Source organism: Podarcis vaucheri, assembly GCF_965113315.1.
Source record: "Podarcis vaucheri genome assembly, chromosome: 5".
NCBI classification, from domain to species: Eukaryota; Metazoa; Chordata; class Lepidosauria; order Squamata; family Lacertidae; genus Podarcis; species Podarcis vaucheri.
Window position 1 is genome coordinate 77,218,794 of NC_138763.1, and position 22,770 is coordinate 77,241,563.

A 22,770-nucleotide genomic window follows, 5' to 3' on the forward strand; every position below is an offset into this window, starting at 1 on the left:
GTGAAGACCCCAAGCTGAAAAGCTATGGAGCCAAGTAACTTTCTCTAGTTGCTCTGAAATAATAGCAACTTTTGGCAAATTGAGGGACGTAGTTAAATCTTTTTTCCTCTCTTCATTGACATTTTTCCCTTCTCCTTCTCTCTCTTTGTTGTTGTTGTTGCTCATTCAAATTTGTCCTGTTAGAAAAAAAAAGCAAAGGTAGCCTTCTTGCCCTTTCTGTTTCATGATACTGTATTGCTGACTGCATGGCATTATTTGCTGACTGCATGGCATTATTTTAATAATTGTATACGCCATCCATAGAGCAAAACAGAGTGGAATTTCAGAGAGAACCTGGAAGAATGCCAAAGTGTAAGGGGTGGGAGTGACTCAACAGAACAGTTAAACAAATATGGTAATTTGTAACTTGTTCTTATTTATACTTCCCACATGTAGTGGAACTGTAACTGCTCTCTGCTTGCTGCTAGACACAGAATAGAAATGTTAATTATTAAAGCTGATGAATATCTTGCAACTTAAGAGCGAAGATTGTGCATATCTTACCTGTAGTTATGCATATTCTATAGCCTTCTAAGTTGAATTGAAACTTGCTTCTTTTCTCTGGGAAACTGAAAAGAGCAGCCATGCTTGGACTATGTTAGGCAAGGCAAAAGGTATGTGGCAAAGTTCAAATGATCCAGTTAGTTAAAAGGGAAAGAGTCTTTAATAAAATGGAATCATTTATATATATGAAGAGATCACCGCAGGAGGGGAGACATGAGAGTGAAATGAAAATATTCCAAGGCTACACTCCAAAGAGTCTATTTAGGTGCACCACAGGGCTTCTGTGTGCTTCTCCATCTCCGTTGGCTGGCAGTCCATTACTCAGACCAAATCAAAGCTTTGGTATTAACCTTAAAGTCCTGAACAGCTTTAGGCCAAGTTACCTGAAGGATTGTTTCCGCTTAGACATAAGTTTCTGGATCCTAAGATCATCTTCAGAGTGCCCACACATCTCTTGGTGCCCACACCAGAATCAAATGCTGTGGCAGTGGTAGCTACCCAGGAGGGACATTTTTTGGTGGTGGTGCTCTGGTTGTGGAATGCCCTTCCCAGAGATGCGTGCCTGTTACCCACATCATGGTGGTTTTGCCATGCTTTTTAAATATTTAGAATCTTCTGGTGATTTTTAATGCTGTTTTTATATAGTTGCAGATTGTGGTTATACTTTTTATTGTGATTATACGTTTTGCCTTGTATTAATTTTTGTATGGCTTTTAAATTTTCTTGTTCGCCACCCAGAGAATTATTGGATGAGTAATTGAGCAGTGTACAATGTTTAAAACATAGAAATAAATCTTCCATGTCATATCACAAACTGTTTTCAAAACTTGCCTGCAATGGAGCTGGGGTGCACTTGTGAAACCATGCTGGGCACACAGGGTTACTAAACCTGTGAAAGTGATTTTTTTCTTTCCAAACCAGGAGCTATGGCTAATTATGGTTTATCCAAACAAGCCAGGATCAGAAATGGTGGTTTGATCTTGGCTTGTTTGGACAAACCATAGCAAAAGCTAATCAGACTTTAACCTCTTTAAAATGGAACCAGATGCTTCCCATGTTTTTCTCGCCACCATGCTAAAGAATGAGAAGGGAGTTCACAAGCACAAGGCTCATTCATACAGAACTATGATTTAGTGCTGTGTCGAAAGGCAACCTTATGTAATTCACAGTTTGTAAAAATTAAATGCAGGCAGGCAGCATTGCAAAGCAAGGCAAATGCGTCTACAAAGCTAGTACGGAAAACCAGTGTTACTCCAACAGATTGAGCTTCATTGAAGAAGGCTTCAAATCAGTATGAATTTCTTCCATTGGAAAAATACAAGGTAATAAATACATCACATGATTTGGATTGAGACATCAGACACCCAAAATGAAGCATTGTGAAAAGGAAACGTGCGACTTCACAAACAATTTTTTCTAAGCAGAGTGTTCAAAGTTTATTCCGATGGATAGCACGACCAATATGCTAGAATCAAGTTGCAAGTTTCTCCAACTTGTTTGCACACCCTATTTTCCTGTATTTTGTAATACAAATTAGCTCCAGTTTCAGCCAGTGGATGCCAGCTATTCTGCCAAACCTGCTGTTTCAAGTATGAGTGTGCACTATTGGGTCATCTACGGTTCCATGCGCCAGCGTAGTTTTTCCTGTACCCTGCTGAAGCAAGGAGCTCTGAGCAGTACAGTGAGGGAAAGGTAACCTCTGTTGGTTGCCTAACTATATCACACAGCCAGCCACACAGGTCCTCTTTCTCTTTTCTAAGCACACTACAACTCCTCTCTCCGTTTTCCATTTGTGTCACTATTCTGCATTATGAAGGCATAATTTTCTCCAAAAAGCACAACTTTCTTCATCTTGTTTTTCCAGTTGTGCATGTTTTGTACTTCCTTAAGAAGCTTAGTATAGTCAATATTTATAGGACCAGCTCCTTATAAGAGGAAAGAGTGTTGAAAGCTCATGGCACTGATCTGCTTATTTACAAATGTGCACATACAAATGGATAAAACACACAAACATACTCAGTTAGAGTCACAGTTGCTGCCCCCTTTGCCTCTCTAGAATTATCGCAATCATCCAGCCAGCCAGCTCTAGGCTGCTTCTGTTCTGCAAACTTTGTGAAAAGAAGAAAACAATTGTGCCAAACTAAAACTGGATTGAGTTCTCACCAGAGCAGTATGAGTCACATCAATGCCTGGAACAACCTAATGATCCATTAATGCCATGTTCAAAGCTCACCAAGCACAGGGTGGATGTCATAGTAGGCCAGCAAACTTTACAACCCAGTAATAATTTTTGAAACCGCATTTTATATTCCCACTGCCACAAGACACACACAGGCTATAATCTGAAAACGAAAAACTGCAGTTAGGTGAATATGGAAGCGGCTCCTTCCGTTCTCCCCCTTGGCATCTGTGCCAAGCACCATAGTCTGATAGATTTGTGTGTGGCATTAATTGGGATTTTTAAAATTGCTCTATTCCAAAGCCTGAGGTCTGATTTAAAACAAGATTAAAATATTGTAAACCTACATACACCTGCAGCTGAAATCTTAACCCTCCCCCCCAAAAAAAGAGCCAGCTGAAAAGCTAGTTTTATAGTCTCTATAAAATAATTTCTATGATATGGGTGATTATTTGATTTTGTTTTAAATCCTTTTTTAGCTGTATGTTGCATGGTACAATTAATGTGGATTTGGAGGGCATTTTCTGCTTTTGTCTCCTCAGTGGTTCCCATTTTGCATATTGAGATTGGGGAGAGAACTGATATCCGAAACCATTTTATCGTTTTCATCTCGAAATGGTAATGTGTCATATGTGTCAGTAAACAAGTCTTCTCTTTTTTTAAAAAAAAATAGCAACATGGCGCCAGTGGCAGGCAAAGCTTCATTGCTTTTCTACTGCCTCAGGCCAAGTAGCATTGCAAATTATGTTTGGCGGTTTAGTAAACCAGTCCAACTGAAGTTTGTATGAAACTGTAGGTAGAGACGTTTTTTATTAATATATTTTATTAGGTTTTTAAAAATTTGTTTTTTGCAAAATAACAAAAGCCAGCAAGGGAGAAAAACATGAGTTGGGAGGATGGTGTCTAGATCAATAGCAAAATATCCATGAGTGGGTGCCTGTCCATAACCATGTGAGTAAGGGTGTAAAAGTAATAAGTTTTACAGTTTTTACACTTTTACAGTTTATACGTTGAATTCTGAAGGCAAAGTAGCTAACCTGGGGCATTCACATTTTATTGGACCCTAATTCCAGTCATCCCTGACTACTGGCTACAGTTTTTAAGCATAAGAAGCAGATTGTTTCATTAACATAATGATAACAGTTGCAAAATTATAAGACCGAAGTAATCATGGGTTGTGAATTACCAGTGGCAACAACAATGGATCTCATAAGCCTTGACTGAGCAGCCAATGCACACACACCACCACATGGGTAGTGCCCACAAAATGGTTACATGAAGCATATAATTGCTGTTATCTCATGCAGTTGTGTCAGCCACAATGATGGCATCTGCCTCTTGGTGTCATCTGTGGTACCACTTCTGAGCCTGGCTTCCTTGACATCCCTAGCAAGCTATCTAGACTCAGTCTGTGGTTTGATTGACCATAGTCCTAGGTCAGGGGTCTGCAACCCGCGGCTCCGGAGCCGCATGCGGCTCTTTTACATCTTTGCTGTGGCTCCGGGGCAGATACTAGCGAGGGGAGGAGGTGCATTGTGCGCCCCGACACTCCTCACTGTGGCAGGCGCTGTACTGGCTGTGACGTCGCATGGGGGCGGTGCGTGCGTTAGTCACCCACCGTCCCGACGTCACCTTCCCGCCCGCTGTCAGATCGTGGCTCCGGAGATATATTTGTTTTAAATGTCGCAATGGTTTTGCGGCTCCCAGTTGTTGTTTTTTCTTCGGAAACGGGTCCAAGTGGCTCTTTTTGTCTTAAAGGTTGCAGACCCCTGCCCTAGGTCTACTAGGAAGATAATGTCTTTTGGGATGTTCACAACCTCATGGGTTGTTGAGCTTCTATCTGCTGTGTATTTTGGAAAGTGGTTTGACTATCTCTTGAGATATCACTGTCAGACTTGGCAGAATGGTTCCCAAGGTGGGGGCAGTGGTCTTCGTTGCCATTTGGATGCCGGACAGCATTTTGAATCAAGATGGGAGTCTGCAACCACACTTTGACATGGCTGTTGCCATTTTCTGGGCTAGGTTCAGCTGCCTCCTGTGAGATACTGTTGCCAAACTTGGCACAAAATTTCCTGAAGTGAAGGTGGGGGACTTTTCTGCCATTTGGGCACTGAGCACCACTTTGAATCAAGATGAGAGAACAAAACACTGCTTTGACGTGACTTCACCCAATTTTTGGCATGATGAGTCCAAACTCACAAATTACACTATCCATTTAAAAATCACAATTTTTTTGGTTTTCAAAAAGCACGACATATAAACAGCCAATGCCACCTTATTATTATTTTATTATAAAACTTATCTGGCTTTTACATCACGTGTTTAGAACATATGTAGGCGCCATTAGGTCACCAGTGTCCATGCCTCGTTTTGATTTATTATAATAAAGAGATATCTCAAGCTCGAAATTCTGTTTATGTGTTGGAGAATGGTGACTCACTGTCCTTCATTTGTTTAGTACATATAACAAAAAATGCTACTTCTATATTTTTAGGCAAGGATTTTTTCTTTCTGCAGTGTAAAGCAGAAATGTTCCCCCCCCCCCACCTTCACAGTTTGCAGGGGGGAGGTTTGGAAAAATAATGTTAATCTAATGTGACAGGTAAAAGCTGTAGTTACTTGTTCTCATTTGCTTGTTCTCATACTCTATTAGTTCTTATTATTATTCTATTAGTTCTCATATTCAACCTCAGAAATTTGAATTCAAGGTTTTGCTTTCCTCTGTTTGCCAATTTAAATGTTTTTAGAAAATGAGAAATTTACTAGTTGTGAAAGAAATAGAAGAAGCTAAGCTTGGATTTCACAACTAGCCAGTCACCTAATGGATTTTTATTTCAATTCTCCTACCCTCTAAAAATAGAACTCACTTTTCTGTTCACTACTGTAGGTGTTGGAGAGGGGCGCAGGTAGCGCTGTGGTCTAAACCACTGTGCCTAGGGCTTGCCAATCGGAAGGTTGGCAGTTCGAATCCCCGCGATGTGGTGAGCCCCCGTTGCTCGGTCCCAGCTCCTGCCAACCTAGCAGTTCGAAAGGACGTCAGAGTGCAAGTAGATAAATAGGTACCGCTCCGGCAGGAAGGTAAACTGCATTTCCATGTGCTGCTCAGGTTCGCCAGAAGCGGCCTAGTCATGCTGGCCACATGACCCGGAAGCTGTACGCCGGCTCCCTCGGCCAATAAAGCAAGATGAGCGCCGCAACCTGAGTTGTTCTCGACTGGACTTAACTGTCAGGGGTCCTTTACCTTTACTGTAGGTGTTGGTGTGAGTATGATCATTCACTGCTTAAAGTGAAAAGTTGCTACATTCTGAGCAATAATCCTTTGACCATGCTTGGTTAATTATAGGACATGGGCGGTCTCCTGTAATTAAGGCACATAGTAAAAACAAGGTGCTGTCATTGTATGCCTCAGCCATCATAAGCAACTTTTAAGAGTGGGAGCAGAGATTTCATGGTGGAAAAACTGACATTTCCTAATCATTGTGGGTGTTCTCACACCTTTCCCTACACACACACACCAGACTTTAATTTTTCCCCCTCCCATTGATACTAATAGGAGGGATTACAACTACACTATCTCCAGGGCTGATGTAATTTTTAGCTCTTTAGAGGAGAGTGTCAGGAAAACAAGGGACCTTTGGATCCAACAGATCCAAAGCATCTCCTGATCAACATCATGTTTCTTATGCTACTAACTTGTCTCCAGAGTGCTGGTATTAATAGAGCAATGGTTGCAGAGCTTCCCATTGCAATGGGGATGCTTTTGCCTACAGAGAGGGCAAAGCATCCTACAGCCTCTCAGACACGCAGGTAGCAGATGATTGCTTCAATTAACTTCTTTACTTTGAAATAATATACCACTGTTTAAAGTGGTATTATTTGTATATATTTATAGTGCTGTATAAACTACTGAAAGCGCAGGGTGTAGTAAGACTCAGAAGCATACCAGGTCAATTCCCATTTATGCCTCAGTGCTGTGTCTCACTCGGTGATAAGTCATTTTACATTATTTTTAGTTGCGGATGTTGTGTTCTTTCATTTATTACTGAATTGGATTGGTTTTCCCTCCTTGTTGCAACCCTCTTGAGCTTCCCGCCTGATTTTCACCCTGCCCCCATACCACACAAGGGTCCACAAACTCTCCGGTGTAGCTTTCCATGGAGCTGCAATGGAGAGGAGCCACTCAGAGTGCCTGACGCAACCCAGTCAGATGGGCAGGGTATAAGTAGTAAATTAGCAGCAGCAGCAGCAACAGCAACAACAACAACAACAACAACAACAACCACAACAACAACAACATGACAGTTCTGAATCCTATCCATTGTTTTTACCTTGTGAAAAATTGAAAAGCAGAAAAGAGGTGTTTTCAATATGAGATTTGAAAAATGTGCAGCCAAAACTCAGCAAATATCAGTTTTGGAATTGATAAATACTGAGGAATTAATAACCTGGAGTTCCTTGTGCTGAGCAAGTGGAGGAAGAGTGTTAAGGGCAATGAGGCAAACAGTTATTTCAGGGAAATATGGCGTTATTTCCTTTTTTTTCTACCACCAAATTATGTTTCTTCCCTTTGTTGTCTCGCCCCCCCCCAAAAAAAAACACATATTAAACATTTTGTGGCTGATAATTTTCATCTTAGACTGCTAAGGGTTATCCTTTGAACTTCCCTCTTCTGATCCTGGTAAATAGAAATGATAGAATCATAAATAGAAATGATTCAAAATATTTTGCTAGAATATCAATAAACCATGGGGGCTGTGAACACATGTAGATTGGTGGCACAGCCCTATCCAATTACATATACTTGGAAATAAGCCCTACTCTGTTAGGTGAATGTGCATAGAATTGCAGCCACAATCTTATACTTCGTCTTTTTGCTGGCCTGGGGTCGCTGCACATTTTGCAACAACCCCAGTGCCACCCCACTCTTGTGCTTGCTGTTGTTGTTGAATAGTGAATTACTAATTGCCCTGTTTCTTTTTATATATCCTTTGTTGAATTTCCTGCTCTGAGAAAATGTGTGAATAACTGTTAAGTATTGCTAAGTGAGACCAAGTGTTTAGGTGTTCTACTGGATTACTAAAGGTTTTTGTCTTGTCTTATTTGCAGTAGCATTCACATTACATTTTGAACTTCAGTATTTTCTCTCTCTCCAGATACCTTTGTGCATTGTTGTGTCAGTTTCTCAGATAGGGAATCGGTATGAATCAGATGGTGAATCTTCTCCAAGAGCACACATAAATCCCGCAGTAGACTGGAAGCACAAATGAAAGCTGAAGTCTCTAGAGGCCCAATCCAGTTCTGTAAACAGCAAGCAAACCTTCCCCTCACTCTTTCTGAGCTCTCTGAATCCTAATGCAAGTGTTACTGCTTAGGGCTGAGAAAATTTGCAATTGTGTTTAAAACATGCACACTGGGGCCTTTATTTCTAATGTAATTTCTGAAACTTCATTATGTACTGTAGAAGTTGACTATACATAGAAAACAGGTATTCCTATTAATATGTTTCACTTCATGTTTCTCCTTGATTTTTTTTGAGCCAGCTGCTGATAAATGTAGACCAAAGAATTGATGTTTTAAAATCCTGGCACCTGTCTCGTATGTGGTGTGTGTCCTGTATAAAGGCGATGAAGGATCTCTGACTCTTCAAGTAGTCAAGAGACCTGCTGTCACTTCATCACATCCCCCCGTCCTTTTATATACATGGCTTTATTGTCTATCAAAATCACCTTTACTCTCCTAAGGGCTTGCGTTTTGTGATGGCTAAAAATATTCGCACTCTGGTTTGGTCATTGCACAGCATTGGCCAAGACTTGTGCATACAGATCTGCTTTGCTTTTTATAGGAAAGCCCACTGTCTATTTGGGAACTTAAGAAAACAAACAAAGCTGACCACACCCAGGAATCTATTAAATGTATGCATAACTCGCTTGGGTTAGTTTATATAGCCCAATCACCATCAGTCCACACAGAGTTAGGCACTGTTTGTCCATTGGTGCAGCAATGTGTGCATTACTTCTTGCTTTTCTGTGGATCTCTGGATAAGAACTTGGGTAATGTGGGTTTTATGGGTAGCGCTGCTGTTTCACATCTCTTTGAATCTGATGAAAGTGGGGGCAGAGCAACTGCATTTTTCTCTTGGTGCCCAGTGCCTTTCTAGGCTAAGTGGCAAAAGGAAGGACTGAGCAGAGAAACATTTAGGGTACAATCCAGTTCATTGCTGGTGACTGGATCATTTCATCTTGTGGTTTCTGGTTTTATTTTTTTTAAAAAAATACCAACAACAGACATGTTTCTCTTACAGCAAGCAAGGGCAGAGCAAGAAGAGGAATTTATCAGTAATACTCTGTTTAAGAAGATTCAAGCTTTGCAGAAGGAGAAGGAGACACTTGCAGTGAACTATGAAAAAGAGGAAGAATTTCTCACTAATGAGCTTTCAAGGAAGCTGATGCAGGTATGTAACGTTCCAGCATGACTTTTCAGACCCAAAAAACCCACCAGATGATTCAGCCGAGGCACTATTACGAAAGTCATAGCTTCAAAAATTGTGGGTGGTATTCAACTAAATAATTGCACTTGTGTAAGGACTGACATTGGCACAACAGGACATCTCCCCCTCCCTCTGTGTGTGTCCTGCACCATCGCCAGATCTGCTCCGGAGAGTTGAAGGAACATCCAGAACATATTTAGGGGGCATGTGGGGGGAGAAAGGTGCAGACTGTTCCATTGCACAAGGAGAAATCCTTGTAATGATGGAACTGGAGGACATTGAATAAAACCCTGTAGTTTGAAATTTTTAAAACCCAGTACTGTAGTTTGAAATCTTTAAATAGGAAATGATATGTAACTGAGAAAGACCTCTTAGGTAAGCATGCATAGGATTGGGCTATAAACTATTAAATGAGCTTAGTTGTGCATGTTTAGCCAGAAGTAAGTCTCACCAAGTTCAGTAATGCTTACTAGAGAATAAATGTGCATGGGATAGCAACTTAACTTTGCAACTTGAGGAGGGTATGGAATAATAGGGTCAGTGAGGGATATAGCCTGGGTAGGGACATGGCTTAGGGGGTGACAAGGACTACATAGAGGCACAAAACCACATACACCAACCCCCACAAGCCTGAAGTTTCCCAGTCCTGGTTTAAAATCACCATAAACCAGTCTCTAAAGCCAGCTTGTGACGGCAAAGGCGAAATGAACATGTGGGCACAATCTTGTTCTCAGCTAAATCAACCATGGCTTAAGCTGGAATTGTTATATCTGAACTGACCCACATGTTCCATCTTTGATTCTATCATGAAAGCGAATACATGTGAGCTAGGGATGTTGCATGTTCTGAACGTTGTGTTCTTGTACCATTTCCTTCAATGTTTTTGCTTTAAAGCATTAAAGATTAAACTCCTTTCCTCCCAGGCATAAGAACAGCCCCAAGGCATTTTGTTCTCAAGATGGCAAATCAGTTGCCTGGGGACATGAGACCCATAGCCTCCTCCCTTTGGCCACTATGAAAATTGCTGGGAGGAATTCTGGAATTCTAAGCTACAGGATTCCTGAACCTGTAAACACAGAACCCTCATTTTGAAGTTCTGCAAATTGTGTCGTTTGCGCATTAATTTGCTTAATTTACAGCATCTCAAAAGATTTTCGAAATCTTTCTCAAGGTAGTGGTCTCTTTGTGTCCTGCTCTTCATGGCATGATCACTCAAGCAGATTTCCAATGTCCCTGATTGCTACTACAGTGGTACCTTGGGTTAAGTACTTAATTCGTTCCGGAGGTCCGTACTTAACCTGAAACTGTTCTTAACCTGAAGCACCACTTTAGCTAATGGGGCCTCCTGCTGCTGCCACGTCGCCGGAGCACAATTTGTGTTCTTATCCTGAAGCAAAGTTCTTAACCTGAAGCACTATTTCTGGGTTAGTGGAGTCTGTAACCTGAAGCGTATGTAACCTGAAGCGTATGTAACCCGAGGTACCACTGTACATCATTCCATTGCAAAAACAGTTAACAAAGCAGCTGTCTCATAACGCTTGCACACATGCATTGTTAAACTTTTGCCTTTCACTGTGTAGGGACTTAGACTCGTGTATTCAAAGAGGCATCTGGAAAAAGCTTCCAGAAGGATTTTTTCAGCACACTGTAAATACAAAAGCTAACAGCCAGTGTGAGAGCTATAGATCTCCTGTTAGCAGCTTGGCAAGAATTCCCCACATCAGCATGATTTGCTTTGTTGTAAGAAACACACTGATGTATCAGCTTTTCAGTTTTAGTGTAGGAAGGTATTGATTTTAAATACTCTTTAAACCTGACAGCTTAATTTAAAAGTAAAGTATACTTTCACATGCAAGAGGAACATTTACTTAGACCCACCTCCAGTGAGAACATATTTTTTACAGTAGCATGTCATGACACACTATGCTAGCCTGGGCTGTAAAATGCCTGGATGTTGCTTTTAGTAATACTGTGTACTTATTTATTGGCCGTGTAAAGGCACTTTGTTCAATTAGGTTTATGTAGCACAGTAATTGGTTCCATAGATAATGTGCTGCAGAAGCACGGTGAGGGGGGAAATACCCTATTAGCAGACATCTTGGAATAGACTGTACTTGTCAGAAGAAAAGCTTTTAGAGAGAGACTGATGATGTAGAGCAAAACTTTAATAGACCCCTGCATGTTTGGTTAGGTACTCAGTGGGTCAGAGTGGATTGGCTAGGTGTTTCTCTGTGCTCTTAAAAGTCGTTGAGTTACAAGAGAGCTGAAGTCTGTCCCATTCTTCCCAGACTGCAAAAAGTTAGCTAGCTCTTTTGTGTCCTTAACATTATGTAGAAGCTGTTCCAGTTCAGCTGATCGTTTGAGGCTTCATAAACTATTGAGTGCTGGGGAATAGATTCTGGTGCTGAGCGCACTTCCATTACCCTCTCCTTCTTCCTGTCGCACACCAGCTTTAATTGTTGCTTTCCTAACATTATGCTATCCCTTCAGCAATCCCTTCAACAAATGCATTGCTATATTTAGTGCCTTGTCACTTACCCCAGTTCTTAGGAGCCCCAACAGAAATTTCCTATTAATTATAATGATGAAGCTATCCTTTCAAAATGCAATGCAATGTTAATTTGCTTTTATTTCTTAACCATAATTTACAGATCCTTAATGTTTCACATTTTAGGAACAGTCTCTTATTCAATTTCAGAGTCTTGTTGTTTTTAAGCCGTATAAATTAAATGATGCTTATAAGTGCTTTGTAGCTCTTCAGTTGCTTATGTCTTGGGTTTCACTATCTCTTCCAATCACAGCTACAGCATGAAAAGGCTGAACTCGAGCAGCATTTAGAACAGGAGCAGGAATTCCAAGTGAACAAATTGATGAAGAAAATTAAAAAACTGGAAAATGATACCATTTCAAAGCAGCTAACTTTGGAGCAGGTAAACACTATATTACCTATATTTAGGTTTGCCACATGTAAGGAAAATTCCTGAGATGTCCTGGGTGCAAAAATGGCATCAGGGGGATTTTGTCGAAACAGCAAAATGTCAGGGAAAACCCGGATGTATGGCAACATGATGTAAAAAGCAGCAGAAACAGCTCCAAAAGCTTAAAATCACTATTTTGGGAGGAGCTCAACAATATGGGTTTGTTCCCCAAAAAGGCTCAGCAAATTTGTGGGTGTCAGGAATTTTACTTTTTGAAATATAGCAACCCTACCCATATTGTATTGCATTTGTGCCAGTGAATTCTTTGAGGCTGACTGAGCTCTGGTAAAAATGTTGGGCATTAAACACTTTTGTGTTGCGTCCCATCAAATAGTAATAAACAGGGACAATTAAGAAGAATATCTCATACATCTTATTGCATCAAGGTTAATTGAAGTAAAAGAAATGGCCTCTAGGTGGCAGTTGTTGCCTAATTCAAGTGCAATTGTTTATCTTCCAATGATTTGCTGGTTTACTGCAGTTTTTTAGGATGAGTTAAGATCTTCCTGTCTACCCTGCCTTTTATTGTCTTCAATAGCCATTACAGATATAGCGTTACTGGAGTTGGTCATGTGTGATGGTCTTTGTGTGTTTTTTCCCTTATTTTAATTCCAATTTAAATTGGGAAGGAGACATTAACACAAGTGTGTGGTTGTTTGTTTGCATTGTAAGCCAGTTTGTATCCATTTCACCCAAAAAACAGGTTAAAATGTAACAAAAACAAACACTATTTTAAAGGATTTCTGTAGAATAATAGCAATACACACAGACTTCTGTATAAGAAATCATACCGAGAGTCTAAAACTTGTTTATGTGATGACAACCACATTCTGTTTTAAATTTAAAATGGTTCTGTCATTTAACCTTAAAGTAAGGCCATTGTGTGTGGTGCATTTAGCATATGTTTTGCTGACTTGTTTTAGGTTGTGTTCGGTTTTTAAACCGAAAGCAACTCTCCACTGAGAACTAATTTTATGTGAACTTTAGTAGCTGGGAGTTGCAACAGAGAGGTTTGTTCCAATGGTTCACATTCTAGAATGATTCCTGGTAAATGATACATATTGGCACAGTTAGCATGCAATGCTAAACCATGGTTATCCTTATATGCAAGAGCTGGAACAACCCCCCCCCCAACTCAGACTCATGCACTTCACTCCCTTCCATCTCCTCTTCCCATGCTGACTTAAGAGGAGGACTGTGACATTCTTTACTCTCAGTTTCACAGAATCCTGACTTACTGTTGCACAGGAACCAGAGACCATGACTTATAACAACTTCTGGTTAGTTTCAAAGCAAATCAAATTCAAACCAGAGGTTAGGAAGTGGATTTGTCAAGAGTTATAAACCACAATCTCTGCAACAAGTCAGATTCAGTGAAAGTGAACATCATGTGACTTGCAGTTCCACATTCTGCGAGTTCATCTTCAAATAACTTTGAGGTGCTGAACAGCTTCCATTGATCTAGAAAACTGCAACACACAAGCTGCTTATGTGGAAATTGTAAATGCATTGCCTTCCAATTTTTTCCAGCATGGCATGCTGAAGTAGCAATTCTATGCACAAAGGGAGTGTGCAGGTATATTTTGTTTTTATTGACTAGTCTGCTGCTGCAGTTTGACTGGTCCCCTGTGGTGTAGGAAATGAACAACAACCGGATTAGCACGCATGAAAATAGAAACCTTTGATAGAAGTGAGAACCATGTTCATTCCAAAAATATTCTCTACAGATTTATAACGCTGACAGCCATAGTTGAACAAATGTCAGGTATGTTAATATTTGTCTTTAGATGTGGAAAAAAATTGATTAAGCCTATTAGCCACATACTGCAGGTTTTAACATTGCCATTTAATTTCTGGAATTAATCCAAAGGCTTTATAAGAGTGTTCTGTGGCATGCTCCCTAATGGAATCTGCATCCCTTTGCAGTAGCACAAGGGAACAATGTGTGCTATGCATTTACATTCCTACCATTCAGCCTGGCTGTAGAGCCATCAGTGTGCGTGATATGCCCAATGGATGTGCAGAACTCGAGCCAGGTATCTAAAATAGCTCCTCTCTGTGGACAATAGCCTGTGGTCCTTCTCCAAGCCCGCAACCTTAGTTCCCCCAGCTTCTAAACCAAGCTGTGCAATTCATTAAAGCACGTAGCTTGCAGTTGCGGCTTCAAAAAGTGTAGTTGTGAAGGGCTGTCTGGATTAGAATTATGGAAGAGGACTGCTAGAGTCTCCGTACCGCCTGCCCAGTTGTAGATTATGTAGATCACAGTGTAGGGGGGAAAGGTGAACACCACTTGTCATGATACCAATACTGATCCATCCCCACATGCAAGTGTCCAGCCAAGGTTTCTGCTGTTAGTGTGGATGGAGCAGGAAGGGGTCAGAGGTTGACCCAGCATCTGCACCTTGGCAGCCCTGTGACCCAAGAAGCTGAAGCACCCTGCTTTTGGGGTGTTTCCTTTTCCTAGGAATCACCTGGCAAGGAGAGCTGGGAGCACCTACCGTATTTTTCGCACCATAGGACGCACTTCTTCCCTCCTAAAAAGCAAGGGAAAATGTGTGTGCGTCCTATGGAGCGAATGCAGGGGGGAGGCAGGTGGGGAAAGCCCCCAAGAGCCGCACACAAGCTCCGTGAGCTCTTGCGGGCTTTTCCACAGGAGGGAGAAGGGACTGACTGGCCGCATCAGTCCCTTCTCCCACCTCCCAGAAAAGCCAGGAGAAGCTGTGATCTCTTTAAAGGGGTTGCACGGCTTCTGCGGGCTTTTGGGAGAGGTGAGGGAATTCCCCCCACCTCCCAGGAAAGCCAGGAGAAGCCGTGCAGCCCTTTTAAAGTGTGCGTGGCTTCTGCCAGTTTTGCGGAAGGTGGGGGAATTCCCCCACCTCCCAGAAAAGCCAGGAGAAGCTGTGATCTCTTTAAAGGGGTTGCACGGCTTCTGCGGGCTTTTGGGAGAGGTGAGGGAATCCCCCCACCTCCCAGTAAAGCCAGGAAAGCCCTGTGCAGCGTCTCCCGGCAAGGAGAGGCTGCACGGGGCTATGGATTCTTTAGGGGCTAAAGGCACAGGGCTAAAGGGGAAGCCAAAACAGCGTGCGCGATCCATCCCGCTTGCTGCCTTGGCTTCTTCCATAGTTGCGCGCAACCTCTCCGGCAAGGAGAGGCTGCACGGGGCTATGGCTTCTTTAGCCCTGCACAGCGTCTCCCGGCAAGGAGAGAGAGAGAGAAAAAAAAGATATATATTTTTTATTCCCCCCCCCCTAAAAACTGGGTGCTCCCTATGGTCCGTGCACCCTATGGTGCGAAAAATACGGCATATACTGTTGCTTGATGCGTCTTTATAGTTCACTGGCAATCACTACAGTCTCTTCCTTCCCTCCTTCTGTGAGCCATCAGTTTCATGACCACGTTTTTGTTTTCCTCAGCACATTTGGCAAATCTAGACATCTACTTGACAAACAGATGCAGGCTTTTCAGTAGTCACTTTGAGTGAAAAACTGGTTCTTATTTGAGGTGTCTGGCAACAATCGTAACATCTAGCAGAGGTTTGAGCCCTACCTGCCATTGATATTCAAGAGGCTGTTGGGCTAGTGGGCTTTGGAGTAAATTCTTTTCACGCTAGAGGAAGATTTGTGCTTGGTAGTAAAAATATGGAGCTGGTTTATGTTCTGGTTCTATCATGAATATTCAGTGTAGCTGAAATACAAGTTTCCATATATGTTTTTAAAAAAATGCCAGTAATCTGTGAAAGCTACAGTCCCATGATGTGATTGGAAGTCATGTGATACAGCATTGGTCTTCAACTGGTGCGTTGGGACGCACTACTGGGTCATGGCTTGATCTATGATGGATCACAATACTATATATGGTAAAAAATTAAGAAATTGTCCCCAAGTTCAAATTTGGGTTACATGTAAGTCCTAGATCTGAAAACATTCAATACTACTGGGATACAGCAACCTTGCTAAAACTAAGCCTGTCTAGATCTGGTTAGTTGAATGGCAGATTTCCTGGGATCCCAGTGTACAAAGCCTTGATGGAATCTAAATGAAATAGATAAAATAGAGCAAGATTACTATTTGTTTTTGTTTCATTTTAGGAGTAAGATTCAGCAAGTATTTGGCATTATAGTCTCAAGCCCAATGGACTAGATCTCTCAGTTTGTATGGGACCATTCAGCCTTGCAAAGGGAGGGGAGAGTGTTTTCGGCTTTCGAGGGTGGGTGAAATCAGATGGTGTGGGCTTACTTTTAAAGTTGTGGAGACATGGGGCTGCTTTTTCCTATTTTTTTAACATAAAGGAAAAGCTTTGTTATCACTTCAAATGGCAGCTTGCTGCCCTCAGAAGCCCTGTAGAATCCCTTTGAAATTTGTGACAGACTGATCACTGGGAACAAAGGTACATCATGGTCAATGGGGACATGCTTTTCCCGTCAAGAATGCTCCTTGAAAATGATGCTATTTTATGATGGAATATTCTTCCTCAGATTTCAAAGGTATGTCACTAGGCTACCCCTTGGTGTAAAGCACTGTACAGTTCATTTTCTGTAATTTCATTTTCTGCAGTATATGGTACCAGAGCAGTTAATCATGAGGAAATCAGAATACAAAATCATTCAGATGGTAGTTTTAATGGAATTACATTCACATTTAGGCTGTTACTCTTTTATCGTGTAGGACTGCTTCCTTTTTAAGGTGGATGGGGTTATTATTTTTTAATAGATGTGGTTTATGACAAGGGTAAGTAAAGGCCATCTAAATATGTTTTCTTTATCATCCATTACTTTGATTACAATTATTTAGTCGTTGATGATTGAAATTACCCCCCCCCCTCATCTGAAACAGCAGTTCCAAGCTCTCTCTTTTTATCCACAATTTCTTTTTCCTAGCTAAGACGTGAGAAGATAGATCTTGAAAACACCCTAGAACAAGAACAAGAAGCACTAGTGAATCGTCTCTGGAAGAGAATGGATAAACTTGAGGCAGAAAAACGGTCTGTCATGGCTTTCTTTCTGCAGCTTCCTCCTCCCCCCCCCCCCAATTGTGTGGTAAAACTCGAATATTTCACGATACCTTTTAGAGAAAAGAAAGCTATTTAAGTACTAAATAGGAAAGCTACATTTTTTGCATGCACTGATGCAAATAGTGTTTTATTGAAGATAAGAACCCTCTTTGGGCACCTGTCTGAACATACCAGGGTTAATTAAAATTATGTAAGGGGTAGAACTATGCACACAAGCCTGCTCCCAATGATGTGTGGCCTCCTCTCTGCCCTTAGCGCTAAGTGTCTTTGAACTGAGTGCTCTTCGAAGCCTCTGCAGCCCCCATACTTGTGGACCTTGGGAGTGAGGCTTGCTTGCGCAGTCAACAAACTTTTAATGTTCCCATGTTCAGGCAAGTGCTTGAGAAGGACTATAGAGAAGGTTGCTGAGTCACGCAGAAAGGAGCAGAGTGGGGTGCTTGTTGGTGCTCATTCACCGGTAGTCATCCTCTGTGTCCTGTGACGAGCTTCGGCTTAATGTTACGAAACTCACTTGAAAACAAAAACATTAATATCCATGTAACAATCCTGACTAGTCTGGATCTTCATAGGAACTGACATTTTACAGCATTCGGTGGATTTCACAGAACTAGTCAAGTCTTTGAGGCTATGAATATTTGTGATGGTGCTGTTGTTAATCTAGTTAATGAAGAGGTTAGAGTGTGATCTCTCTTGGCCTTGTGACAGTTTATTTGATCTTTCAGATCACATTGGGCTGAAAATGCTTTTTTTATGGCTTGGCTATGTGATGTTGCATGTCATGTGTTCTTTTGCTCCAGTTTGCTTCAAATGTTGCTGTTTTTTAAGCATGGAGTTCTCAGTGCTGGCTGTGAGTCAAATTGTGGCCATCTGATTTATTGGATAGATTTTTTCTTAAAATACAAAATGAGCAAGAAATTGCTTTTTATATGAGTGATATGTAAAAGGGACTTCAAAAGAACATTTTGAATACATTAATGGTGACTTGTCCATTAAGAGCCCGTGAAGACTAAGTGACTGAAAACGATAGTTTTCAAAGTGGTAACTTAAATAAAGTATTCATCTAGCCATGTTGTAATCTGATTATTTGAATTACCATCACAAGTATTGGGGAAAATTCAACTAATCCCCTAAATCCTACCACGGATTTCTGATCAGTATGAAAGCGTTTTAAAAAAATAAAATAAAACAAAGCTTATAACTTGGCATAAGATACCACCTCAGCAAGTATTGACTACAAGACTGAAGGTATGGCTGGTAATTGCAATATATTTTCTATCCATCATGTATCAGGAAATACGCTATTCAGATTTAGTGTCTGCCGTGAACTAACTAGGTGGCCTTGGGCATTTGCCGTCCTTGTCTTTCAGCTACAGACCTTCATTCTGCAATATGATGGTGATAACAATAATTAGATTAAATATCAGAAGCACCTTGAACATTCTGAAACACTAGGAAAAAAATTGGTAGTGATGACTACTACATCAGTCGTAGCAGCAATGTGGACCCTGACATCTTAAATATAGCATTAAAACGTAACTCTTCTCCCATCAGCTTTGTTACATTTATAGGATCAATGCTGAGTGGTATTTTTACTTTTTGCACAGAGCCAGAAAGAGGGGAATAAAAGTTCAGTCAGGTTTTTAAACCATTGTTAAAAGTAACCTATACTGAAGTCTTTAAACCTATTAGAGTTTCTGTAGAATTTGTCTGTGGCCTTCTCTATTGTCTGTTAATGGAAGAATACAAAAAGTGATGGCTCGTTTCCTTACATTTCTGTAAGGAAGTTTTAATACTGAATTTGCAGTTTGTTGAATTGGCAAAGCAAAGACTTCACATTAGGTAAAAGTATGGGCTGGCAAACCATGGTTTGTCATTAAGATCCCATTCCCTCAATGCTTTAGACATCTCTAAATTCCCTCAATGGTAAAAGTATGGGCTGGCAAACCATGGTTTGTCATTAATTCCCCATTCCCTCAATGCTTTAGACAACTCCCATGATCCCTGGTTGAAGCTGAATGGTTCACTGTGGTCCATGCAGTGAACAACACACCATGTTAATTTTTCAGGAAACGGGTTTACCAGAAAGAATGCTGATAATTCCAAACCACCTTGCTGTTTATCTGTTGGTGTGATATTACAAAGAATTGAAGCAGAATGTACCAGTTGGCAAGTTTGATGTCAGAAGATAAAATCTCATTTATCTTAATTTCAGAATTCTGCAGGAGAAATTAGACCAGCCTGTTTCTGCTCCTCCATCTCCAAGGGACATATCAATGGAGATAGACTCTCCAGAGAATATGATGCGGCATATCAGGTTTCTAAAGAATGAAGTAGAGAGGTTAAAGAAACAACTCAGAGCTGCACAGTTACAGCGTAAGTCCTGTTTGCCTTGGCTGTGTGGTCTTACTCATAATGCTGAGATGTGCTTTTCATGAACCGTCTCCTTTTCAAGTTGAAATTAATAACTCGAGGACCAAGTCAAAAATACAGTAATTCGTCTGTAGTATGCTAAACCATTTTCTTTTGTTCCACTTGGGTAGCTGAACAAATTTTAGTTGGACAAATCCTTTGGGCAGAACTGAAACAATTTTGTTACAAAGTTACATGTGATCTTATCTTTGCTAAAATGCAATCATACTGCTTTGCTTTGCCTTCAGTAAATATACAGTAGTACGCTAGTTTTATTGCTATAGTGAAAACATATTGGACAGTATCCAGTGAAATATAGACCCCATTTGCACCCTAAATCTGTTCTGGGGGTTCCCCAACCCTCTGGTGACAAGGAGAAATTCCATTGTTCAAGCAGAAATTCTTGTGCTGGCAGAAGCACTTTAGTTTACCACCCTTAGGTTCTTTCAGAATCGGCCCTACCATTTTGCAGCGTGAGGCACCCTCAGTGCTGGGGGAAAGGGTAGAAAGCAGCTTTCTCTTGAGTTATTTATTTGATTTCATTTATCAATCACTTCCCATCAAATAGCTCAAAAGAATTTCATAATGAAAAGGGGGGGGGAGAGATGATGAAGACAGTTTAAAACTATTTTATATATTGTTGTTTAGTCGTTTAGTCGTGTCTGACTCTTCGTGACCCCATGGACCAGAGCACACCAGGCACTTCTGTCTTCCACTGCCTCCCGCAGTTTGGTCAAACTCATGCTGGTAGCTTCGAGAACACTATCCAACCATCTCGTCCTCTGCCGTCCCCTTCTCCTTGTCCCCTCCATCTTTCCAACACATCAGGGTCTTTTCCAGGGAAGCTTCTCTTCTCATGAGGTGGCCAAAGTATTGGAGCCTCAGCTTCAGGATCTGTCCTTCCAGATTTTATATATACAAACAATCAAAAACATTTCCATGTGTAAAAAGTTAAAACAATTTCAGCTGCCAGTCTGTTCAGAGTCATTAGGTGGAATGGGGTGTGCCCAGTTTTGTCCTTCAGCCAGCAAGCAGTTTGGGGCCATCCCTGGGTCTTGCAACTGCCTAAGAGCGTAATCTAATATCTCTGGTCATGCAACCCACATTGCCTTTTGCGTTACATCATCATAGCCTTCAAGGAACAAGTGTGGTCATCTTATGGAGAAACACTGTCTTGTGCATTTAATGTGCACACATGGTGACTAATAGTCCATAAATAACAATAAATAAGTGACCTATTGTGTAGAATTGCTATTCCCCCCCCCCCAGAACAACAGGCAGTTCATTGCTTTTGACAGAGCCTTGAATTTTATTTTGTATTGGCCTCATCCTTGCGATATCTGAATTTAAACAAATAGCTGTTCTTTAAAGTGAGATTTAACTGTGTGTGTCTATGGGTTTGGGGTTGTTTTTTTAAGGGTGATATCCATTGTTGGTCATAGTTGGAATAGACCTACTGAAATCAGTGGACTTAAAGTATAAACTCTAAGTATGACTTTGTTGGATATCGCCCACTGAATCTGATACTCAGAAGAATGTTTTTATTATTATTACTCCCAATTTTGGTTTCTCATCTGCATTTTGTGAGGGGAACAGAGACTAAGTGTGCAAGAATGAAGGCTTATATCAGTTTTATTGTGTTTTGAGATGGGATTGGGGCGGAGGCTAACATCTGCCCAGGACCTTATCTCAGATTTAATATGAACAATAGTTTAATGTTCTTATTTCCTTTGGGTGGAGTGGGGAAGAACTGTGCAAACAGTTGGCAGTTCTCACTACTCTTGGATGCCTGTGTAGTCATCTTGATGAATGTGATACCCCTGTTTTGTCCTTTAATTCTTACTCTCATATTTTTAATTTAAAATCTAATAAATCACTTTGGAATAGCAGTGGATTTTTTTCAGCTTTGCTTTCTGGGGAATAATGTTTTGAATAATATATTCTTACTATTTGGAGGAGAAAGTATGTTGCGTACTGAAACCTTGTATGCAAGTTCAGAAAATTAATATTCTTCATCCCTTAAAGGAGATAACATTAATCTCTCTGTACTTGTCGGTCTCTTCTATGCATTGCCTTTACTTTACTGTGCTTAAAAGTGGGAACAAGGGCTCTGAGTAATAGCTGTGTGCAAATGCTGGCCTGATTTATTGCCACGAGGGTGGATCTTGGTTTTGCTCTTCATCTTCTGAACGTTCCGTTCTTGTCCTTGAGTGACCTGATGAACAAGTGAAGCTCTGCATGCGTGGATGTGGTTGATTTATCATTGCATGTGCCACCAAAAGCAATCATAAAAAGATCCTAACCAACAGAAGAGCTGCAAAAAGTACAGGAGGTCTTTGGAAGCTGCTATAATTTCAGAGTGGTCCAAATGACGTAGGAGAAAGTTCTGTTGTACCCTTGACCTGTTTGTGGGCAGTTGATGGGCCACCATGAGAACAAACTACCATTTGCCTTGAGTGGCTTTTCTCAAGGTGTGAGACTGAGGAAGAGGGAAGCTCTCCCAGGTGAGAGCTGTGAGAATTCACTTCTCTGTATGTGGATTGAAAATTAAAGATCTTATGGAGGGCTATATATGCACAACTTTGTGCTTTATTATATTATTTTATTTCTCTTTCTTCTTCTTCCTTTTCTCTTTCCTCACCCTCCTTTATTTTTCTTTTTATGTTGTTATTTTGACTAGTGTTTTTATTTATCATATGTTGAAAATTCTTAATAAAATGGATTTATAAGAACAAACTGCCATGGGCCTGACCAATAGGGCTCTTCTTATCTCTGTCATCAAATTTCAGCTGGGACTTTTAATTCTACTTGAATGCCTTCTTGCATTTCCTTTCCTGGCTCAGAAGCCTTTTCTCTGGGGTGCCTCCCCACAACATTGTTGCCCCATACCCTCCTCTCAATGTGGCACAGGTCTTCTGATCTTGTTTCCGCATCATGATACTCAGCCGTGAAACTTGCTGGGTGGGCCTTGGGCCATTCAGTGTATTGGAAGCTAACCTATAGCACAGTTGTTGTTATTATTATTTATTAAATTTGTATACCGCCCTTCATCCGAACATCCCAAGGCAGTTCACAACAGAAAAAATAAAAAATGAGAATACAAAATACATAATAGAACAAAAACAGACAAAACCAATAACCCCCCCCCCTCACTTTCAGTGAGT

At 40.9% G+C, this 22,770-nt stretch overlaps 1 protein-coding gene across 1 annotated transcript in view; it reads left to right on the plus strand.

Moving 5' to 3' along the window:
* CCDC6 (coiled-coil domain containing 6) overlaps window positions 1-22,770 on the plus strand; it is a 34,915-nt gene that overhangs the window by 5,263 nt on the left and 6,882 nt on the right. The window contains exons 2-5 of the mRNA XM_082222471.1: window positions 9,024-9,173; window positions 12,011-12,139; window positions 17,064-17,167; window positions 19,410-19,570. Coding sequence (XP_082078597.1) covers window positions 9,024-9,173; window positions 12,011-12,139; window positions 17,064-17,167; window positions 19,410-19,570 — 544 coding nt within the window. The remainder of the gene's footprint in view (window positions 1-9,023; window positions 9,174-12,010; window positions 12,140-17,063; window positions 17,168-19,409; window positions 19,571-22,770) is intronic.